Source organism: Haliotis cracherodii, unplaced genomic scaffold (assembly GCF_022045235.1).
Source record: "Haliotis cracherodii isolate W230 unplaced genomic scaffold, xgHalCrac1.p SCAF_23, whole genome shotgun sequence".
NCBI classification, from domain to species: Eukaryota; Metazoa; Mollusca; class Gastropoda; order Lepetellida; family Haliotidae; genus Haliotis; species Haliotis cracherodii.
Genome location: NW_027266279.1, coordinates 6,490,528 through 6,514,657, shown reverse-complemented (window position 1 = coordinate 6,514,657; position 24,130 = coordinate 6,490,528). Strand labels below are relative to the sequence as shown.

Genomic DNA, 24,130 nt, shown 5'->3' with positions numbered 1-24,130 from the left:
GTTTTTTTTTCCACCAAAATAGTATTCTAAAGAGCCCCCTATTTCTAATTTTGAGAGCGCCCTGGGCGCTTATAATGTTGAATACGGCATGTCAAATTTAGCTTTATTTCAAGAATAACCTGGGTCTTCTTTGTGATGAAGCATTGCTTTACCCACTTGGCTACTCGACCAACAATTGGCTCCCCTTTTTGTCAGGCTCCTCATGTGTAGAACCTGTGTCAGTCCCACAAACATGTGTCCTGTTCATGACTTGGGTTGTGTACAGTGTGCACCCGACCTTTTCAAAATCCTGGCACCACCAAGGTAATCTGTACCCAGAAAATGGGAGTTAATTACCAGTCTACAAGTACGATGTTCAATCGCTCTGAAATTTAATTAACATTTGTTGTTGGATTATACATCATTCCCCGGTTTTCTTCAGTTAGCATTGTAATGGGTGTTATGTAGATTGTGTTCCAAAGCAAAATATGTCTCTAACAAGGTTGGTTGGTTGGTTTGTTGTTTAATGCCGCACTCAGCAATATTCCAGCTAAATGACGGCGGTCTGTAAACAATCAAGTCTGGACCAGACAATCCAGTGATTAATATCATGAGCATCGATGCATTAACCAAGACAGCGAGCCTGACCACCCGATCCCGTTAGTCACCTCTTTAGACAAGCATAGGCGCCTTTTACGCCAAGCATGGGTTGCTGAAGACCTATTCTACCCCGGATCTTCACGGGTCGTCTCTAACTAGGGACATTCAAAAGATGTCAGACCCACTTCACAGGTGTTACCCTCTGGAAGATCCGGGGTCTTTCTATAAAGTGTCCCTGGGACAGAAATATTTTGTAGAAAGGCTTCGAATGTTTTTTAGGATGACACGTCTAGTGGTTTATAAAATAAGGTAATCTTTGTTTTAGAGCGACCACGGCCCTGCGGCTGAGGTTTGAGGTGTGTAAAGAGTTGCGTAACCACCTGGAGCTGCTGCCTAAAACTGGATATATCCAGGCACAGTCCCAGTTCTCTGCCCAGCTCAAGTTCCTGCCCAGGTAATCACTGTGAGACTGATGTCACAGGCTGCCCTAATGCTTTAATGGAATTAAGATTAAACTTTGTATCAGAATTATTGCAACTGTGTAGCCAAAGATTTGAAATGTGGAAATAATGTGTATTTTTCAATGTTTACCAAATATTCATGCTTCGTGTGAATCACATGAATCTGTTGTCAGTGAATGTACACAGATGCCTTGAACAGTTTTTGAAAACAATATACTGTACTGCGTTATTATAATTTACTGTTTCTTCGTGGCCAGAAAGAGCCTGTTTGAGGAAGCAGGGAAGTACTTTGACAAGGAGACTGGAGTGTTGGAAGCACCCCTGCTCATACGGGTGGCAGACCAGGTTCGTGACAACTTGTATTTTGTATTCATTGTTGTAATATATTCAATGTATACACAGGGTATTCAAAATAAAAAGGCTTTATTTATGTCATTGCATTGGTTATAACAGTGTGGGCCATTTTCTTTCAAACTTTGCAATACTCTCATTTATGAAACTAACAGAAATTTCATTACTGCTGTGAGGTCAAGCTTAGAAAACAGTTCAGTAATGTCCTCAAGGTTCGAGATCAGATTTGTTTTTGTCTTCTATGGATTTTTTACAGTTTACATAATCGTAGTATGTAAATTTAGTACACACTCACCCTTGTGCATGCATGCATATTTGTGGCTTCTTGTCCTCGTCTGGACTAATGCTGGTTTTATGGTGCTGGCCCACTGAGATACCAGCGAGGAAACATCAAGTTCCATCTTTTTAAATCTTTTTGTATGACGTGTCCTTGAATCGAAGCCCCCACCTTCCACTTTCTGGACAGATGTGAAGGATATGATGGCTGCGTGAGTGCCCCCTGGTGGTGTGAAGGATATGACGGCTATGTGAGTGCCCCCTATTGTTGTGAAGGATATGACAGCTGTGTGAGTGCCCCCTGGTTGGGTGAAGGATATGACGGCTATGTGAGTGCCCCCTGGTGGGGTGAAGGATATGACGGCTATGTGAGTGCCCCCTGGTGGGGTGAAGGATATGACAGCTGTGTGAGTGCCCCCAGGTGGTGTGAAGGATATGACGGCTGTGTGAGTGCCCCCTGGTGGTGTGAAGGATATGACAGCTATGTGAGTGCCCCATGGTGGGGTGAAGGATATGACGGCTATGTGAGTGCCCCCTGGTGGGGTGAAGGATATGACGGCTATGTGAGTGCCCCCTGGTGGGGTGAAGGATATGACGGCTGTGTGAGTGCCCCCTGGTGGGGTGAAGGATATGACGGCTGTGTGAGTGCCCCATGGTGGGGTGAAGGATATGACGGCTGTGTGAGTGCCTGCTGCTGGTGTGAAGGATATGATGGCTGTGTGAGTGCCCCATGGTGGGGTGAAGGATATGACGGCTGTGTGAGTGCCCCATGGTGGTGTGAAGGATATGACGGCTGTGTGAGTGCCCCATGGTGGGGTGAAGGATATGACGGCTGTGTGAGTGCCCCATGGTGGTGTGAAGGATATGACGGCTGTGTGAGTGCCCCCTGGTGGTGTGAAGGATATGACGGCTATGTGAGTGCCCCCTGGTGGTGTGAAGGATATGACGGCTGTGTGAGTGCCCGCTGGTGGTGTGAAGGATATGACTGCTATGTGAGTGCCCCATGGTGGTGTGAAGGATATGACGGCTGTGTGAGTGCCTGCTGTTGGTGTGAAGGATATGACGGCTATGTGAGTGCCCCATGGTGGTGTGAAGAATATGACGGCTATGTGAGTGCCCCATGGTGGTGTGAAGGATATGACGGCTGTGTGAGTGCCCCCTGGTGGTGTGAAGGATATGACGGCTATGTGAGTGCCCCCTGGTGGTGTGAAGGATATGACGGCTGTGTGAGTGCCCCCTGGTGGTGTGAAGGATATGACGGCTATGTGAGTGCCCCATGGTGGTGTGAAGGATATGATGGCTGTGTGAGTGCCTGCTGTTGGTGTGAAGGATATGACGGCTATGTGAGTGCCCCATGGTGGTGTGAAGAATATGACGGCTGTGTGAGTGCCTGCTGTTGGTGTGACGGATATGACGGCTGTGTCAGTGCCTGCTGTTGGTGTGAAGGATATGACAGCTGTGTGAGTGCCTGCTGTTGGTGTGAAGGATATGACGGCTGTGTGAGTGCCTGCTGTTGGTGTGAAGGATATGACGGCTGTGTGAGTGTCTGCTGCTGGTGTGAAGGATATGACGGCTGTGTGAGTGCCCCCTGGTGGGGTGAAGTATATGACGGCTGTGTGAGTGCCTGCTGTTGGTGTGAAGGATATGACGGCTGTGTGAGTGCCTGCTGCTGGTGTGAAGGATATGACGGCTGTGTGAGTGCCCCCTGGTGGGGTGAAGGATATGATGGCTGTGTGAGTGCCCCCTGGTGGGGTGAAGGATATGACGGATGTGTGAGTGCCTCCTGGTGGGGTGAAGGATATGACGGCTATGTGAGTGCCCCATGGTGGGGTGAAGGATATGACGGCTGTGTGAGTGCCCCCTGGTGGTGTGAAGGATATGACGGCTATGTGAGTGCCCCCTGGTGGGGTGAAGGATATGATGGCTGTGTGAGTGCCCCCTGGTGGGGTGAAGGATATGACGGCTGTGTGAGTGCCCCATGGTGGGGTGAAGGATATGATGGCTGTGTGAGTGCCCCCTGGTGGGGTGAAGCATATGATGGCTGTGTGAGTGCCCCCTGGTGGTGTGAAGGATATGACGGCTGTGTGAGTGCCCCCGGGTGGTGTGAAGGATATGACGTCTATGTGAGTGCCCCATGGTGGTGTGAAGGATATGATGGCTGTGTGGTGGTGACATTGCAGGGGCAGTATTTGACCCATGCACGTTTATGTTGCAGACACAGCCTGTGCCCTTCACTGTGACAGCAGTAGTCACTAACTCAGACATGGAGTTTGATATCACCAACATTGACTTCGGCTGCTGCACCATCTACGAGTCGGTCAAGACGTCCATCCAACTGACCAACAAGTCCATCTTACCCCAGCCGTTTGGCTTTGTTGGGCATCCAGATGTAAGATGATCATAGAGAGCATATTGCATAATTACAACCCCATGGTATTAACAGACTGCCGTCATATAGCTGGAATATTGCTGAGTACGGCCTTAAACAACAACCCAAACCAAAACAACCCCATGGGGATTTGGGTTTAGCATAGCTCCTCATCAACCTATGCTTGTCAACAAAATGTATTGGGGTCAGACTCAGGGACTTTGTTAATTTCATGTCATCGTACCTTGGCGTTAAACAAGAAAACATAATTACTTCTGACCTTCATAGCGAAAAACAACAGTCATTTTATACACTCTGTGACATTTGGGGTTTGCAGCGGCTAAAGGACATAACTCTTCATAGCATTGCTACAGACCATTGACCAAGAGTTTGTTTGTTGCTTAACGCCGCACTCAGCAATATTCCAGCTGTATGATGGTGGTCTGTGTAAATAATCGAGTCTGGACCAGAAAATCCAGTGATTGACATCATGAGCATTGACCCACGCAATTGGGATACAGTGACATGCATCAACCAAGTCAGAAAGCCTGACGACACGATGCTGTTAATCGCCTCTTATGACAAGCATAGTCGCCTTTTATGGCAAGCATGGGTTGCTGAAAACCTATTATAACCCGGATCTTCATGGGTACATTGACCAAGTGCAATTGTAGGATGATGTGGTATGGAATTATAGTTGGACATCATATAAGGAGTATCAAGGCACATTGGTTTTTGACCTGATCATGTTGTGACTTCAGTACGTGGAGATCCAGCCCAACGATGGGTTCGGGACTCTGCTGCCACTTGAGACTATTGAACTACACGTCATCTTCAGCCCACCCAAAGCCAGAGACTACAAGTTTGACCTCTGCTGTAAATCTCTTATCAACAGGTGAGATGTGTTTACAGTTGGTTAATAGGAACATAGTTTTGATTGTGGACTATGAAAATATCAAATGATACAAAACGAAATTGATGTGTTTGGGTTCAAATTGAGGTTGGTGTTATTGAATCTACAGTTAACAGTGTAAAGACTGTTGGTTTTACTCCATCTTCCTGAGGCAAGGGTGTTAACTGACTGTAAAAGTCCAGTTTCCATCCTTGCCAAACTAGGTTGGTATTATGGAGTTACAGTTTGTCTGGACTAACAAGTCTTTGCATAGTTCAATCAAAATTAAGCAACGAATTTGAAATCCAGTTCGTAAACTGTTGTACAGATTTAAGTCGATTGCAGGATTTGCAAAGCATTTGCACAGATAATTCCAACTGTTTTAAACGATGTCCAACTTGTTGTGAACAGATATTTTCCAAATCTTTTCATGTTTTTCATCAAATTTTCACGTGATTTGATGCATTTCACGATGTAAGACCCGGGTGCCACCATTTTGTTTGAAGCAAATGCAAGTGAAGCGAGATATATATTTCAGGCAATTCTAATTATCTATCAATCTATATAATCTTGGAAGCGATGTTAAACCCCATTTCACCTCACCTTGACAATGATTGGCTGATTAGAAAGATCACCTGACGCGACCTCCTGCAAAGGTGTCATCAGATCTTGACGCAATGAGGCATCATATCAATATTTTGATAATTGATAATTTGAGGATATTCACATTGAGCACTCCATTTTTTTTGTTTACACCTCCATTAAAACAACAACAGAAGTAAATTCTTATAAATAAATAAATCAACAATAATAACTTCATATTCTGATTATTTGTGTATTAACAAAATACCCTTTGACAATAATATCAAATCGGTGACATTGTTCAGAGCAATAATGCAACGCAGTCTTCAAAAGTAGTCTGCTGCTACACATGGCCTAATATGTTTAGGTTTATAGAAACAAACACCAAATTAGTTGCTTGGTTAGCCAATCATATGCAATGGAAGCACTCACATTTTATATATATTTGATAAAATGTCTGTTCTGTAGTATCAATTTTTTTTATTACACTTGATTGTGATTGGGTCCCCATTTGTGAGAGCTGACAAATAAGTGTCATCATTCTCCAAAAGCTTGAATAGTTGCTCATGCTATCAATCACTGGTTTGTGTGGCCCATATTTAACTATTTGCCCGCTTATGACAAGATAGTATGGATGATCACTTTTGTTTTGCAATTTTGGTATAGAATCAAACATGCTCTTGTTTGTTTTGATAACAGTGTTAGAATCTACATGAAGTTGCCGCAATCATGTCATGAGTTACGTATACTGTCAAGTCTGTTTTACAGGCTGTCGTGAAATAGCTTGAATATTACTTTGCCGTAAAACAACATTGACTCACTTTATGGCAGGATGTTCAAGATTCAGTGTAAGGGGGTCGGCGTCCACCCCCCCCTGGAGTTGTCCCACCAAGTCATCCACTTCGCTGCTACATCACTGTACGACGTCTCCACAGCCTCGCTCCATGTCGTCAACTCTCACACCAGCAGCAATGAGTTCACTCATCCTGTTCCAAGGATTGGCAAAGGTCAGTTTCAGGATGCTACATTTGGGAACAACCTGGATTAACGTATATCACTGTGTATACAGCGTACCTAGAATTAGGGGGCTGTCAAGGGGGGTCGTCTTATACACAGGGTTGAAGAACTTTGATGCTTTTTACCCCCCAACACAAAGATATTACTGTTAGCACATAAAATCAGAAATACTATGCCAAAAAATCTGTACTGAAGTACGCAAATTAATCATGTATTTACACTGTCTGGTTATAAAAAATGTTCATTGTATATCTGGACTTATTTTTGTAACTTTTTTTTAATAAAATTTATTCAAAATTTCATTCAATATTGTTTCATTCATTTCGGCAAAGTCGTATGTGAAGTGACCGGAAGTTCGCACAGCTCACCATTATTTACAGCAACCAAGATGGGGGGGGTATATTATTTAGCATCGATTTTGAAGGCTTGTACAGGAGGTCGTCTTATACGTGGGGTCCCTTTTTTTACAGCGATTTCCGGTATTTCATAATAACACTAATGGAAGCATTCATCAATGTACAAAGTGTGACACAGTGATAAGATAGAAAAATTAACTCTGCTATCTTCTAGGAGAGATGTTGGTGGTTTAGCCAAGTGGTTAAAGCATTCGCTCATTGCACCAAAGATGCCATGAAACCATACTCACTATTTTTTGAGTGACACCGGGTTGGCACAGTATTGTTGCAATATGCAGTGCAGATTTGCATCCCTCAGAAACCTGTACTCATGGGTTTAAATTCCAGATTTGCATGATTCATTTTGATTAGTCAGTACTCTGCTGGTATGTTTTACCAAAGTGGTAAACGTCTAAGACGAAATAATGTAATGTTGCAGGTGAGATTGCTCCTGTTGGTCCGACATCCTTCGAGTTTGTCCTCCCGGAGGACTGCCCACTGACCGTCTCTCCTACTGTCGGCACCATTGAGCCAGGAAAGGTCTGTTATTTTTTGTGTCATTTTGCAGGGAATCTCTTTCTTAATTCTCCACAGTCCATGTACATTTCTGGGATGGAAAGGGGGAGGGGGGGTCCTATTTTGGCCTTCAGTTGGGGTGGGGGGGTCAATCAGTCCATCAAAAAAAACACAAACTCAATATCATTTAAATTTAATGTTTCTGTCATGACATCACAATGATATTCATTGAGATACAGGATCTGAAAATGCCAATTAAATTTCTTATAAGTGTTGCAAATACCATATACGGGGGCCTTTCAGTGATGAAAGTAAAAGAATTAGGCTCGCTTCAATTATGCACTGATGGATCCAGATTTGGGTCTAGTATGCACACTCCCTCTTCATCAGATACCTTGTGTGTTGTCATGACTTTTGCACTGTTAGATCTGCCTCTGCTTTGTCAGGTGTCTTGTCATTGTGTTCGTGATTGTCTCCCCAGAAATGTCGCATCCATCTGCGATTCTCCCCCAAGCTGAAGGAGTCTGACATACGTAAGGAGGCGGTGCGGATGGCCACTCGGATCATGGAGGCCCAGGCAGACAGGGAGTACCGAGAGGCCTTGAAGAAGGAGAAGGAACAGCAGGAGCAGGCACAGGTAACATGGGGGCCTTCAGATACAGTCTAGTCCCGTTCATCTTCCCGAGGCAAGAGAGTTAACTGACTATAAAAGTCCAGTTTCCACCCTTGCCGAACTAGGCTGGGATTATGGAGTTACATTTTGGCTGGACTAACGAGTCTATGCATAGTCCAATCAAAATCGCGCACCGAAATCGAAATCCGGTTCGTAAACTTTCATGCATAGTTCGGTCGATTGCAGGATTTGCAAAGCATGTGCATCACCAACAGATATTTTCAAAATCTTTTCATGTTTTTAATCAAGGTGCTCACGTGATTTGATGCATTTCGCGAAGTTAGAACTGTTTTATGACAAAATAGATCTTGATGGTCGATCAGATTGTCTTGATTGGGTGCCACCATTTTGTTTGAAGCAAATGCATGTGATACGAGAGGTGGAATCTGATTGGTACATATGGGAGAGGCATAGCATGGACATAACTCGTATTTGGCGTGGGTGGCGCTAGGATCGAGCCCAGGAATTCCAGCCTAGTTCAGCAAGGGTGGAAACTGGACTTGTAAAGTCAGTTAACGCTCTTGTCACTGGAAGATGAGTCCCGTTAATCTGCATATGATTATGTCGGATTGACAAGTATGTCGGATAAACGAAATTAAGATGTATCAACGCTCGTGATAAAAAATCGGACAACTACACAATAGATAACGATACAAACACTAATTGTTCATTAATTGTTTATTGTTAAGCAAGTTTATCTCTGCAGCTGTTGTAATATGCAGCTACCAGTTGACTCGTCTCGCATCAAAACACGGGCTGTGTACTCGCGGGCAGATGACCATGGAGTACGCTGATCACTGTGTCAGATTAACAAGACTTATTAATGAGTGATTTGGGCAATTGGTTGCAAATTAGGTGTGTCGGAGTCAGAATGCAAGACTGTCAGATTAACAGGTCTAAATAGCTTTAATTTAATTGGTTCCCATCATAAATGTTGAATAAAGCCGATTGTCGGATTAACAAGACTTGACTGTATGCAGGAAGACATAGTTGTGTACCAAGGTCACAAAATAAGAACATCTCACTCAAAAGCTTGTAGATGAAATTTCTCAAAAGGAATTATTGCATGTAAATTACTTAGGCTTTGTGTTCCCTCTTTAGAAGGCAGCTGCTGTCGCCAAGAAGCCAGCCAAGGGGAAGGCCTCCCCTAAGCCTGCGGGGAAGGGCAAGGGCCCGTCTCCCCAAACACATGGGGCAGGGTCAGCGGTTGCCAAGCCTGGTACTGTGATCCCACCAGAGCCAGATGCTATCAGCACAGAGTGAGTTATCAGTTTAATTGACACATGCCATTTTGTAGCAGACATGTAGCATTTTTTATTGGTTGTGATCAACCAACATATGTTCGACAATCATTCACAAGTCAAAAAGAGTGTTGCCAAAACTTAAATGTTGGCCAAAATATTGATGAGAAAGGAGACCAATTCAATTTCTCACCCAGTTTGTCAAATTTCATAAACTTGTTTGCAAACTATTTGTACAATGCTTACACCTTGACAAACTTAGTTTTGAAAACGCAAATCAGCCCTGTTAAATATGTCAAATATAGCCACCTTAAAAGACACCCTACTTCCCATGCAATCCTTGGAATCGAGGATTTGCTGTGTGTTTTAAGCATGAGAGCATGTCGAATACCGTATTCAACGTATTAAGTGCCCGGGGCGCTCTCAAAATTGGCAATATTGGGCTCTTATTAGAATCTGATTTTGGTGAGAACAAAAACAGAGTTGAAAAATTGTAAATTTCGTAGTTTATGCTGACAGCCTTACATGATACAAAAGAAAAGTATGTGCGTATCATACACGACAGATATATTTTCCAGAATTTAATTGCCCACAATGAATGGTGCATATAACACACGAGTGCGTATAAAACACGAATCAATCGGAATGGGTGCTAATTGGGCAAATATATTAGCAAATATCACCATGGGCGCTTATTAGAGCAGGGCGCTTATTACGTCTAATACAGTAATTCAAGGACGCCTTCTTTTGGAAGGTTTGGGGGATAATGCAATAGAGTTGTTAAAATTGAGACATTATTGCAGTACAACCCCTAATAGCAGGACCTCTTGATATACACCCCTAATAGCAGGAACTCTTGATATACACCCCTAATAGCAGGAACTCTTGATATACACCCCTAATAGCAGGAACTCTTGATATACACTCCTAATAGCAGGAACTCTTGATATACACCCCTAATAGCAGGATCTCTTGATTTACACCCCTAATAGCAGGAACTCTTGATAAACACCCCTAATAGCAGGACCTCTTGATATACACCCCTAACAGCAGGAACTCTTGATATACACCCCTAATAGCAGGACCTCTTGATATACACCCCTAACAGCAGGAACTCTTGATATACACCCCTAATAGCAGGACCTCTTGATATACACCCCTAATAGCAGGAACTCTTGATATACACCCCTAAAAGCAGGAGCTCTTGATATACACCCCTAATAGCAGGATTTCTTGATATACACCCCTAATAGCAGGATCTCTTGATATACACCCCTAATAGCAGGAACTCTTGATATCCACCCCTAATAGCCTTTTATGAACAGCATAGGTTGCTGGGGAATTATTCAAACTTGGAATCCCAACCGATTCCTAAACCTACTAAGCAAAGTAATTCTGTTGTTTTGACAAACAAAATTAGATTTGGAAAACAGAAAAATATGCTGCTGACCGACATCACTCTTTCCAAGTCACCGAGTCTGACCACCAGATCCATTTTGTCCCCTCTGGAAACAGGGTTGTTTGGGACCTTTCTTACCTGGAATCCCCACTTATATAACGTCAGATCCACACGACAGTATGTTCATAGAACTTGACAAGATAAATATTAGTTCTAATGACAGTAGGATGTTTGAAACAGGTGTGTTTAAAGCTGGTCGTGATACTGTTTGGAGAACATTTGATTTTATCCTGTTTCCAACAGCAACCTGAGCATAATAAAGTCGCGTGAAGATATTAAGGTTTTTCTCTAAGTGTTGTGTGTTTATGTTGTTGTCCAGCTCCCCGGCCTATGCTGCTGCTATAGGATCTCTACTGAGGCAATACAGGGGAGGCTTCAAGACTTACACTGTGCCCTGCTATGTGGCCTCAGGGACATGCGCCAACCCTGGAGAGTTGCCCTACAGGTAGAGTATACTCCAGAGCTGTGAGGGCTCAGGCTGTGTCTCAACATGAACATACATGGGTCAAAACCTATAGTATTCTCTGGTGCAATTCCCGGAAACTCTTTATCAAGAGGGATCTTGTTTTGTAATAAAACTGTCAGCAGATCAGTGCCATGTGTCGGTAGAGATTCCAGAGTTCCCCAACCCCTGTGAGATTGACACAAGGCAGTCTCATATACCTGTAAACAAACAAATCTGGTGCCCAGTCAGTATAAGAGAAGTGAGTGAGGGAGTATGGTTTTACGCAGCTTTTGCTATAGTCCAGCAATACTGCTGTGGGGGACACCAGAAATGGACGCTTTGTACCTATGTGGGGATTCTAACCCGGGTGTTTGGTGTGATGTGCAATTGCTTTAACCATTTGGCTAGCCCACCGCCCTAGTATAAAAGGAACGAAGTTTGCACCACTAACATATGTCATTCCTTTGAAAAATCTGTGATATGGTCAAAATTGACTGTCTGTCTCATGGACTGTCAGGGGCACTGACTGTAAACAGGACAGCTATGAGGTGGAAGGCCAGGGTATTAGATTACTTGATTTTTACATTCTGCGAATTTCATGAGAGTAAGTACATCAATAAAATAATAATAATAAGTGCATTTATAATGCGCCAGATTCCATTCACCAAGTGGATGCTTATTGCGTTACACTATTATTACCCCGGTCAATGGATCAGTGAGCACTCGATTTTCAATCTCAGCTCCCTGGGGAGTATACAACCCAAGCTGCCTGTGAGGCGCTAGAAGGTTAACAGCCACATTGCCATCTCATCCTACTGGGTACCCACTCACTGCTGGGTGAACAGAGGCACATTTCGAACAAAGTCACTTGCCTAAGGAGACACCACATGTGGTACATGTGCTTCAGTGTGGGGCAGGACCGAAGCCCTAGAAACTCTCAGTAGTTAAGCTGGTGAACGTGGCCATCCATCCAACTACTCTCCAAGACCGGCGTTGCTTAACTTCACCTGATTTGTGATCTGTGTGCTGTGCACAGGACCACATGCCACCACATATACATCATACAGTTTAGTCTTCTTAGTAAACAACAAAATACTTATCCATTTTTTACTTATTTAAGACTTTTGAGGATTCAAAGCCTCATGACAAAGCTGTGACATAAAGTGCTTTAGATACCTTGAACAAGCAAGCTGTGAGTTTAATCTATTTTTTCCATCCTCTGATTCAGCATCCACAACACACTGTACCTAGATGTGCACTGCCCAGTGGTCAAGCCTCCCATCGTGGTCATCTCTGACAATGGCAAGACCACTCTGGACTTCGGTGAAGTGTCTATCGGTCAACATACAACCAAGTCTGTGACAATACAGAACATTTCAGACACAAACCTGGAAGTATCCTTACTGTCATGTGTTGTTTGTGTGTTGTTTGCACTAAGCAATATTCCGCTTCTATGACAAGCCAGTGTTTGATATGAGCAGCAGTCCACACCTTCAAGGTATAATGACACGCTATATACTAAGGGTGCCGGGTATTGCCGGTATATTGGTATATTAAGGTTCACTCTTTCCATGATACATATCACAATATTTTAAAATTATCAGTATATCGGATGATTTCAAAATGCGATTTTCATACTGTGTTTTATGTTATACACTTGCCAAATACACGGAGCGTGCATCCTTTTGTATATATTAGATGAGTTTTCAGTCTTTTGAAAATTTTTTTGAGTATTATGTGCAGTAAGAAATGACATCATATCCCTTCAGCGAATTCAGGTATCAAACTTGGTTTCGTATAAATTCTATTCTGAGTTATGTCCCTTCTATGTCCCTCCTATTGACCAATCAAATTCCACCTCTCATATCGCTTGCCTTTGCTTCAAAACAAGATGGCAGTGCCCAGTCAAGATCTGATCGATAGTCAAGACCTCTTTTGTAATAAAATGGGTCTTACCTTGCAAAATGCATCAAATCATTTGAGCACCTTGATAAAAAACATGAAAATATTTTGAAAACATCTGTTGACATTCATATGATGGTAGACAGGCTTTGCGAATCCTGCAGTTGACGAAAATCTGCTCGTTCGAAATCCATGTTGTTTACGAACCGGATGTCAAGTTTGTTTACCCAATTTTGATTGGACTACTATCTAACCCAGGAATCCCAGCCTAGTTCAGCAAGGGTGGAAACTGGACTTCTATGGTCAGTTAACTCCCTTGCCTCGGGAAGATGAGATCATGGTAGACTGATGATATTGATCACATGCTCCTTAACAACGCCCAGCTTCAAGCATCACTACTGGACACGACAGGACCATTCCAGAACCTGAATGCCCTCCGGATGCTGCCACCAGGGGGCACTCACACAGCCGTCATATCCTTTACACCAACAGCGGGCAGAGTGGTCAGTAGTCTTTACATTCATCACCACTCGCCCCTTTCCGTGGCCTGCAAGAAGACTCGTCCCCCTATCGATGAATGTTATGTGCGAAAATACGACAAACCAATCAGAATGGGCGTATGATTTCGAGTTCTTTGTCAAATAATCCCTCAGAAATAATTTTTGATTTTACATATGTCTTGCATCTAAAATTATACCCAAAACACAGTTAAATGTGTTCAATCATACTGTATAATTCCGCACGTCCAGATGTGCTTTAATTTGCATCTGAAATATATATAATATATGGGGAAATATATGTGAACCATTCCGCAACGAGTTGACAATTGTTTTAGGTTTGCGCTAAGACGGAACCCGGTCGCAAAAATGGCCACGAGAGAGGCTTGAGTCTCTATTCGGCTTGTCCCAGAATAACACGAATGTAGTCTTTAGTCTATTCCTGGCATCAAATGACCGCCTCCGTAGTCTAGTGGAAATAGTATCTGCCGGGAGAGAGGAAGGTCAGTGCTTCGATCTCCGGTCAAGTTATACCAAAAGATGTTTAGAGATGATACTTGTTGTTACCTTGCCTGGCGCTAAGCATTAAGGGACTTAAACAAGGACTTGTTGGCTCAACGTCTGTATACTTTGTCTGAGTGGTGTAACCATGTTATACTGTGGCGTGGTGTCTCCATGGGCTAGCACTATAAATCTGAGTAGTACAGGCAGTCACTCACATGTACATGCAAGATGCTATATAAGGGTAATAATCTTTCATGTGGAGTTAAACCTCATCTCAGCTATCATCATGTTCGGGTCATGACAAGCTGTAAGTGTATTTTCTATATTTAACTTGAAATTTATGCAGGAATGAACACTGTTTTGCTTAAAAAGTGAAAACATTGTCCTTATTTCAAGTTTCATGAGTTCTCTTCAGAAAGTAGTATATGAGAACATCAAGATGAGCAACTGTTGGTAAATGTGACTTATATTCTCTAATGTTCAATGCACACATTTTTTCAGTAAATACAGCTGTGTAGAGGGTACACATTAAGTCTTACAAACAATGTGTTTTGATTTTCTTCTCAAAGTTAAAACATTACTATTAATATTTAACATGAATAATAGCATGTAGGCATTGCACTGTTTTGTATTTGAGGTGTTTTTTCTTTCAAGTTCCATGAAGTTTTGGAGATTCACAGCCCTACGGCCATCTTGTTCCTGACACTGTCTGGACGAGGTGTCAGCCCCATCGTCAACCTGTCCATCGACTCGGAGATGTTTGACATGGGCTCTGTACTATCTGGGGAGTATGTGGAGAGGCCTTTCAAGGTGGGTACTTCTGGGGTACTTTCCCTGTACTGGAGAGCACACGTCACCTCACACAAACATGCATGCATGTCAGTGCAATATTCTTGTTTGTGACATGTCAACCCCATTTCACCTGACCTATTTCATGCTCCTCTTTTCAGATCCATAACACATCTTCCTTGTCCATAGACTATGTGATTAAGATGGACAGTCTCTCCCTCCTCCGCCATGCCAAGAGTCAAGTGGTGCCAGGCTTTGTGGACAGGGACAAATCCAGAAAAGTATTTGTCGGTAAGTCACATGAGTCAGTGAGTGGTTGCTTGGTTTGTCGGCAATATTCCAGCTTTATGACACCGGTCTGTAAATAATCGAGTCTGGACCAGACAATCCAGTGATTAATATCATGAGCATAGATCCACACAATTGGGATATGATGACGTGCATCAACCAAGTCACCTAACCTGACCACCCGATCCCATTAGTTGCCTTTTACAACATGCATAGGTTGCTGGGGACCTTTTCTCTCAACCGATAATCATATGAATGGAACACTGAAGATTAGTGATGACACAAGGTGTTCACCAAAAGGGTAAGCCGATCATTTGTCAGAAAACGAAACAAGATTATTTTTATAAAAGCATCTTCACCTTTTACGGCAAGCATGGGTTGCTGAAGACCTATTCTACTCTGGATCTTCCGAGGTTGAGTGAGTGAGTGAGTGAGTGAGTGAGTGAGTGAGTCTTTACAACACTGGAGCAATTTGCAGATACAGCAATAGAGACACAAGCATATTTCCTTGTTTTTCATAATATACCAGGGTTTGATGGGTATATGACATGTAACCCATGGGGACTCGGGGTTAGAACAGGTCCCAGAAACCTTGCAGGCCATAACAGGTGATTTCATGGATTGGTTGATCAGGCTCAGTGCCTTGATGGAAGGCATGTCACCATATCCCAGTGATATTGATCATTACTCGTAGCATCAATCAATGGACTTTCTGGTCCAGACTCTGTTATTTACCATTTACCGGCTGTTGTCACACACATGGAGTGTTGCGTTAAACAACAAACACATTTTTTGGTGCCCTTCAATTACTCACTATATCAATCATAACCATCATCAACGTCATGGGCGGTCGGGTAGCCTAGTGGTTAAAATCGTCCCGCTGAAAACCCGGGTTCGAATCCCAACATTGGTACAATGTGTGGAGCCTATTTCTGGTGTCCCCCGCCGTGACATTGCTGGAATATTGCAAAAAGCGGCGCAAAACCTTACTCCCTCATCAACGTCATCATTATCATTCCTATGGCAAAGATGAGGATATATATAGAGAGGATATTTGACTTTTCTAAACAAGTAACATGTTGACTTCATCGAATGATATCAGCATCACTCCCTTGCCAATGATGAAGGTATATGCATGTGATTATTATCAGGAACAATGCATCATGTGTTGTGTAACTTGAATGTGTTTTTGTTAAAACAGCGACCAGCAGTTCCTATTTGAGTTGATGCAAATTGGGATTAATCAAACTTTTTTTTATCATTCTGTTTTCTTCCTTTTCAGGAACTCAGAACAATAACGGGCAAAATGTGTTTGACCTAGTTCCATCAGAAGGCACAATAGAAGCTGGTAGGTACAATCAGATCTAACAATAATTACTCCACATTGTCATGGCAGCCTAATTTTGACAAACCTATGAAGCTTTCTACAGACTTTTAAGACACAGATTGTCATAGTGGTAGGATTGCTCAACAGTCTGGACTGCATAAGAAATAAAAATGAAGTTTCTGGTCCAAATGTCCAATCCCATGATTTATGTTTTTGATAGGGGTGTTTGATAGTCAAACAAATAGTACTTTTAATCAAAATTGCATATTCTTGTGTAATTTTGGTGTCCCCTGCTGTGATAACATTGGAATATTGCTAAAGCCGGTGTAAAACCAAGCTCACCCCTCTACCTTGAGGGTATTGTTACCTGAGTTTAAATGATACATACAGTTATAAGTGGAGGTGTGCAGTGCATCGGTATACCACGATTGGAAATACTTATGAATGCGTATCACAATACCCATCACGAGTCCTGCTTTATTTGAAGAAACTGTTTTTCACTAATACAATGATATGTTGAGAGAAATAGTATACAGTTGCATCTGTCATTGAATGTTATAACAGGTGCTTCCAAAGAAATCCTTGTCACCTTTGCTCCTGACCATGCCAGTGACCACTACTCTGATGGGGTCCGAATAGAACTCTTCAATCAAGTAAGTCAGAGATGAAGATGAGGAAGATAGCAACACAAAACATGTACCGCTGGATATCGACTTATGAGAAATGTGGATTTAAGTGACATTATTATGTAATTCCTGAGTATGAGATCGCCTCCGTGGTCTAGTGGTAGAGTGTCCGCCTGGAGATATGAAGGTCCAGGATTCGATCCCCGGACCTGTCGTACCAAAAGACATAAAAAGATGGTACTTGTTGTTACCCTATCTGGCGCTCGGCATTAGGGGCTAAAACAAGGACTGGTCGGAGTCAGTTTTCTGTGTCTGAGTGGGGTATTCATGTTAAACCTTGGCATGGTATCTCAGTGAGCAAGCACTATAAAACGGCATCAGTCCGGACTAGTACAAGCAGCCACACACACACACGGGCACACATAAGTGCAATAATCTTGGATGTGACTTTAAACCCAATTTCACCTCACCTGAGTGAGAGTGAGACATATGCCACAGTAAGAGGGAGAGATTAACTTTAGTTGTCAACATTACAAAAATAAAATTTTCCTGAGTTTGGAATTAAAACCATTGCTTCATAAGGTTGTAATACTGAAGCCAATGGTTGTCTTAACATTTGGTGTCAGTGTTGTGTAAGGCTAAAGGTCAGAATCAATTCTCCAATACCAATCACTGGATTGTCTGGTAGATTTGATTGTTTAAAGATGTCATTATGTAGCTGGAATATTGCTGAGTGCTATTAAACATCTGGTTTTTGTGTCATTCGTGAAACTGCAAAGGTTTAATGTTTGTTTTACTGTCAAGATTAGTCCAATTACATGTACGGGTAAGATTAACATTAAGCAAGTTCAATTCAATTCCCGCGATTGTGTTGATTTGCCGCTGATTGCATAGAGCCAATTGTCAGTGACACTTGACACTTGAGTGAGATTTATCAGTTCACTACACACATCACTAATTTGTGGTATTTAGGCTTGTTGGGGATCAAATATCAGTTCGCTATGTATGTTAGTTTGCTGTTTGTTTGTTATGTACGTAAATTTTATATGATAATAAAAAGGAGATAAATGAGGATTTTTATAACAGTTTGTTATCCCTGTGTTCTACTGTATTTTCATTTCAGGAGGAGAGTCACTTTTTCCGGTTACTTGGTGTAGCCAAAGACCATATCATGTACCTGGAGGGCGGAGAGGATCTGTCTCCAGATGTCGAGTCTCTGTCTTTTGTACCGCTTCCCACGGAGGAGGATGGAGAGGGTAATGCAGTCAGGTCACACAATCAATTGAGTGAAGAAATCAAAATGGCATAGTCTGCTGACCATAGCACTTCATGAACAACTTTAAATCAGGAGTGGAGTGGCCGGGTACCCTAGTGGTTAAAGCGTTCGCTTGTCACGCGGAAGACCTGGGTTCGATTCCCGACATGGGTACAATGTGTGAAGCCCATTTCTGGTGTTCCCCGCCGTGATATTGCTGGAATATTGCTAAAAGCCGCGTAAGACCATACTCACTCACTCATTGAATCAGGAGTATCCGATCTGTTCCGAGATAAGAGTCCACAATGCACGAAACCGTTTCCTTTTCAGACTTGAATAGTCTACACTACCTAACACACTCATACATTATGCAATGTTTTTTGAACAATTTGAACCAGCAGCTTTCATGTGCCAATTTTCTAAAGAAGGCAACAACATTTAAAGCCAACATTAGGTGCAAGACTATTAAGAATACTGCAATGTTTAATCCTGTATTGTTCCAATCAGTATGGTGCTATGCTGATAATCCCACACACTTGATGTCTTCCAGAACTGAAGCCATCCATCAAACCCCTGCTCATCACATTATCTAGCGTTGCCAAGGACGACGAGTTCATGACAGCAACCAGGGACATCTTTGTTGGCTGTGTTAGAACTATGGCAGTCAGTCAGAAAAAGGTAAGATCGGGCTCTGGGCTCTGGCTTATGTCTTGAGTTTTCCTGGACCAATTCTTAAACTCAGGTTCTACCATTCTCTAAGTTGCAACATTCTGTGTCCTTGAGCTGATAATGTAGTGATTGCACGAAACCGTTGCTGTGAACATGATTCCCTTTTCCTCCAGTAGACTAGCTGTTACCCTGGCGTCTGTTGATCCTGGTCTATTCTGAGAATAATCCCTGGCTCTTTGTAGCCTATTGCTTGTTGTCAGTGATTCCTTGCAATGTATCTTGATGCCTCTTAAGTGAATAACACTTTCAGAAGTACTTCTGCCCATGACTATTCGATGTGTTTTCTCAATAAATTTAATAAATAATAGATTTATCATCCAAAGCCGTTTAATTAATAAATGTTAAAAACATTTTTTCAGACACCCAAACCATTTATTTTCAGGCCAAAAAAATTCAATATTATAATATTTTCATCGCAGTGTTTCATAAAAATAAGGCAGCAGGCAGTTTTTGAAAAAGACATTGAAACAAGCTGAGGTGGATGGGGTGGAAATGTAATAATTAGTTTTAATTGCCTAATAGGGTTGATTTGTATACCTTGTGATATATGTCCCTAAATTGTAAAAGTGTACATATTTTTTTACCGGATTTTTGTCCGATCGGGTGTGCACTGTGTCTGTGAATTGTCATGTTCACGTCCTATTTGAAGACATATGCCTCGCTGTGAACTACACTGTATAGTTTGAGGAATGAAGGAACATACAGTAAAACTGCATAAACTTGAAATTGTAGTGTGACGTATCCCTTGAACTGTCTTCATTTGAATTTGTAACGTGATGTATGCCTCATCTTCCTGAGGCAAGGGAGTTAATTGACTGTAAAAGTCCAGTTTCCAACCTTGCCGTACTAGACTGTAATTTCTGGGCTCAACCGTAGCACCACCAGTGGCTATTACGAGTTCGGTCGCTTCTTTGACTAATCAGATTCCTCTTCTCATTTCACTTGTATTTGCTTCACCGATAATGGTATCACCCAGTCATGCTGATCTGATAGATAATCAAGATATATATTGTAATAAAACGTGTCTTACTTTGCAAAGGGCATCAAATCATATGAGCACCTTGATTACAAACATGAAAAGATTTGGAAAATATCAGTTGACATTGAGGTTGCGGTTCATATGCTTTGCAAATCCGGCAATCGACCGATATCTGCATGGCAGTTTACGATCGGATGTCAATTTTGTTACGTTGATTGATTGATTTTTAAGCATAGATTTGTTAGTCCAGCCAAAATATATAACTCCATAATTCTAGCCTAGTTCGGCAAGGATGAAAATGAACTTTTATAGTCAGTTAACTCCCTTGTTTCGGGAAGATGCCTTGAGCTGTCATCATTTGATCCTGTATGACCACTGTTAGCATCAAGTTAATGACGTTTCAATGTAATCATTCCATCATTGGTATGCTTGAGTTATTAACAACCTTGTAGACTAATAACTTTAACATCTTGCATGCTTGCCAACAGCTGAAATGCTTAAAAAATCTCACTGTTGCAGTGAGTGAGTGAGTGAGTTTGAGTCAACACCGCTTTGAACAGTATTCCAGTTATATCATGGCATGTCAGTTAATGTTTGAGGAAAGCCCGAAGTGAAAGCTATAAGCATGGGAATGATGTTGACAAACTTAGAAACATAATCAGGGTGAAACAGGGTTCAAACCCAATATTTCAGGTTTCTGGAATGAAAAAGAGGTGGTCAGAGGTTTAATGATGAACAAATGTACTGAAAATAAGTACCCTTCCTTTAGTGTTTGCTTGTCATATTTTAGGATAACTCTCGCCATGTCCTTGGTAATTTTTTCATGACTCTCCCTGAAAAGACAAAATGCAAATGCACTTTATATTTTAAAATATAATTTCAATTTTTTATGAGCTTACGCAAATATGTGTATTATTTTTTATGACCCTCCCCTAGAGAGTGTCATATTTTTCATGTCTTGACTCCCTTGGACCCACCCCTATTATAAATGACCGGTCCCTGAACACCCAAACAGCAAAATGGTTGTCAAAAGGTCACACAAATATGAGTATTATGTTGAAAGATCTTGGATCATTATCCAGCCAAATCTGTTATTTGAACCTATGATCAGCAGATACTAAGGGAGGTAACTCTGCACAGTGACTGCAGCACCTTGACCTCTGAACCCCTGTGCTCCATCCTATTGTAAACAAACAGAACAGAGTCAACATGCAACATGTGTGGTAAAACATACAGTTGTCACCATGTAGAGTTGGCAAGTGTGGAAGAAAAATGCATGTCTTTTCTAATATCTAACACACGGCATATCTTTACACTTCATGAGGTAGGGTTATGGTTAAAACTGCATTATTGACTTAACCAAGGGAATGTGTGTTGGATTGTTGCTTGTGTTGCATTATAGAAAGTTGATCATATCTAACCGTCTATTGTGATGGGCCAAGTACATAACAGGTATTAGTTTGTGTTAGGTTGTCAAGGTTCTATCCAGGGGCTATCCAGGGTTTTTAAACAAAAGTACGGGAGATGAGGGGGGTCCACTTGGGCCATTTTGTATTAAGTTTCCTTCAAGAACCAAATCAACATGTTACCATAGGGTAGGAAATGGGCATTCAAAATGTCATCAGATGTAAAAAGAAGGGGGTGGCCACACCAGGAACCCCCCACCCCCCCCTCGGGATCTGCCATCCGAACTGATACTATTCTCTGTCATCACAAGTGTTGTAACTATCTGTCATCTGGGAAAATGTTAATGGGCAAAATAACTCAATGCATATATTTCTTTGGATTTCTGAGAAAACTCTACTTCACAAAAATATTCAAGAAAATTCTTTTGCAACCTTTTTGTGAGCTCCTGGTATCATCCCTATTTGATAGTGACACATGCTCATGATATATATTTTGAATCATAGAATAGACTCTTCTAGTATATGTTACTTTTGATTTCGGATTTAATTATAAGATTTACAGTAAAACTTTTTATTGAAGATTACAGAAGGGTGTTGTAGGAATTGTTACCATCAGTATTTTATAAATATTTATTTACAATATTTAGTTCATATTCGTTGATATGAGACTTAAAAGTCAAAGGTCACCTGTCTCTTTCGAACGTTTAATTCCATCTTTTAAAATTCCTTTCTTTTTATTGAATTTTCTTTGATATTCATGATCCATTTCTTGAATTCTTCAGTTTACTAACTGAGCAGATCTGTGAAAAAATACCTGCATAACAAAATGATAATGCCTCATATAAATATATTTATGATGCATATGATATTGTCACAGTTTGTATTAAACTTATAGACAGATATCGTCACAGAGAGAGTCAAGGTTCTTGACCAATAGAACAGCACTGTTGAGACCTGACTGAGAAATAATTGTCCAATCACAGAGGCCGATTTTGGAAAAACGGGTGAACACAAGAGGTGTCATTGATGTGAAATTTTAGTGTCTATATATCTGCTCAAAAGTATCACAATATATTAATTAATTATAAACTTCATAACTCTAAATATGTACAGATGGAAATTACCTATGTACACATGCAGTTAATCAATATAATATAAACTAAGCTGTTCAATTAGATGTTGAATTTTCAGCCTTTTCATTGACCACCTCAACCTTGGTAATCTCAATAAATCAATCTCTTCTGTGGAAATGAATTATTTATTTAGTATTGATATTCATAAATTTGTTTCCATTCAGTATTGACATTGAGGATTTGTCGATATCACGACATACGATGACGCCCCATGTGAATGGTAAACAAGTCACAAAAGAATACAGTAAAATATGAAGAGACTGATGGTATATCATGTTTCTTTTTCTCATTTTCTGACAGTTACCGTATTCGACGTAATAAGTGCCCAGGGCGCTCTCAAAATTAGAAATAGGGGGCTCTTATTGGAATATTATTTTGGTGAAAAAAACCAGTTAAAAGATCGTAAATTTCGTGGTTTATGCTGATAGCCTGAAGTGTTTATATACAACAGATATATTTTTCCAGAAGTTAATTGCCGTAATTAAGGGTGCATATGAGTGTCTTTTATATGCGAATAAATAAGTCTTGTGTACATTGATCAATTGGAAGGGGTGCTAATTAGGATTGTTCACTAGGCAATATATCAACAAATATCGCCGAGGGCGCTTATTAGAGTGGGGCGCTAATTACGTTGAATACGGTAAAGGAAAATGAATAAGCGGAACAGTTAATTTTATGTAGTAAATAACAGTTGATGTAACAGTCATGAAAAACAGAGTATTTCACAACAAAAAGATCTTTCAGTGTACTATATCTGTCTATCTGATCACCATGATGCATGATTAATGATGTTGTTGCACTTGATTATACAGGGGTTAAAATATATGAGTCACTGAGTCTTGACAACCTTACAGGAAAAGTTAAAATAATTTATATGTAAATGTACCAAAATTTGGTGCGTCATTGAAAAGTTATGTGATGCTAACATCCATTACTGTCGGCAAACTGAATGCACATATGGTAGTTCTGTTCGTGACAGTTTAAAAGTGCAATATATATTAACAAGAGCAAGTGCAATTGCTTTCACGAGTCGGTGACTTGAAACACTTTTTAACCCCTGTAATGTGATGAATATTTTGCCTCATATTAATGTGTGTCAACCATGATTGTCTCCCCCTACCTAACGCTTCAACCAACATCTGATTGCATGGCGTGCGCTCGTCCCAATGTATTGTGTTATTTCTTCACCATCTTCGGCATCCAGGAAGGAAAGAAGGTAGGGGACATAACTCTGCATGACATGCACACAACCCACTAAAAAGCACATTTAACCAGCACATTTGCATGCATGACAACATAGTAATATGCCATTCCTAACAAAACAAAATGCATTTTCATATTTCAGTTGCAAGTTTAATTGTACCCGGTAAACTAAATTGTCGCAATGTTTCAGTTTAACATTTGAGAAAGCCCAAAGTGATGTTGGTGATAATCTTTCAC

At 41.3% G+C, this 24,130-nt stretch overlaps 1 protein-coding gene across 1 annotated transcript in view; it reads left to right on the top strand.

Annotated features, from left to right (window-relative positions):
* LOC139471694 (cilia- and flagella-associated protein 74-like) overlaps window positions 1-24,130 on the top strand; it is a 52,502-nt gene that overhangs the window by 24,631 nt on the left and 3,741 nt on the right. The window contains exons 24-40 of the mRNA XM_071254157.1: window positions 905-1,033; window positions 1,298-1,385; window positions 3,883-4,056; window positions 4,797-4,930; window positions 6,341-6,516; window positions 7,361-7,461; window positions 7,919-8,074; window positions 9,212-9,369; window positions 11,130-11,255; window positions 12,484-12,649; window positions 13,541-13,660; window positions 14,813-14,968; window positions 15,109-15,238; window positions 16,518-16,583; window positions 17,127-17,215; window positions 18,312-18,444; window positions 18,994-19,121. Of these exons, the coding sequence (XP_071110258.1) occupies window positions 905-1,033; window positions 1,298-1,385; window positions 3,883-4,056; window positions 4,797-4,930; window positions 6,341-6,516; window positions 7,361-7,461; window positions 7,919-8,074; window positions 9,212-9,369; window positions 11,130-11,255; window positions 12,484-12,649; window positions 13,541-13,660; window positions 14,813-14,968; window positions 15,109-15,238; window positions 16,518-16,583; window positions 17,127-17,215; window positions 18,312-18,444; window positions 18,994-19,121 (2,230 nt within the window). The remainder of the gene's footprint in view (window positions 1-904; window positions 1,034-1,297; window positions 1,386-3,882; window positions 4,057-4,796; window positions 4,931-6,340; window positions 6,517-7,360; window positions 7,462-7,918; window positions 8,075-9,211; window positions 9,370-11,129; window positions 11,256-12,483; window positions 12,650-13,540; window positions 13,661-14,812; window positions 14,969-15,108; window positions 15,239-16,517; window positions 16,584-17,126; window positions 17,216-18,311; window positions 18,445-18,993; window positions 19,122-24,130) is intronic.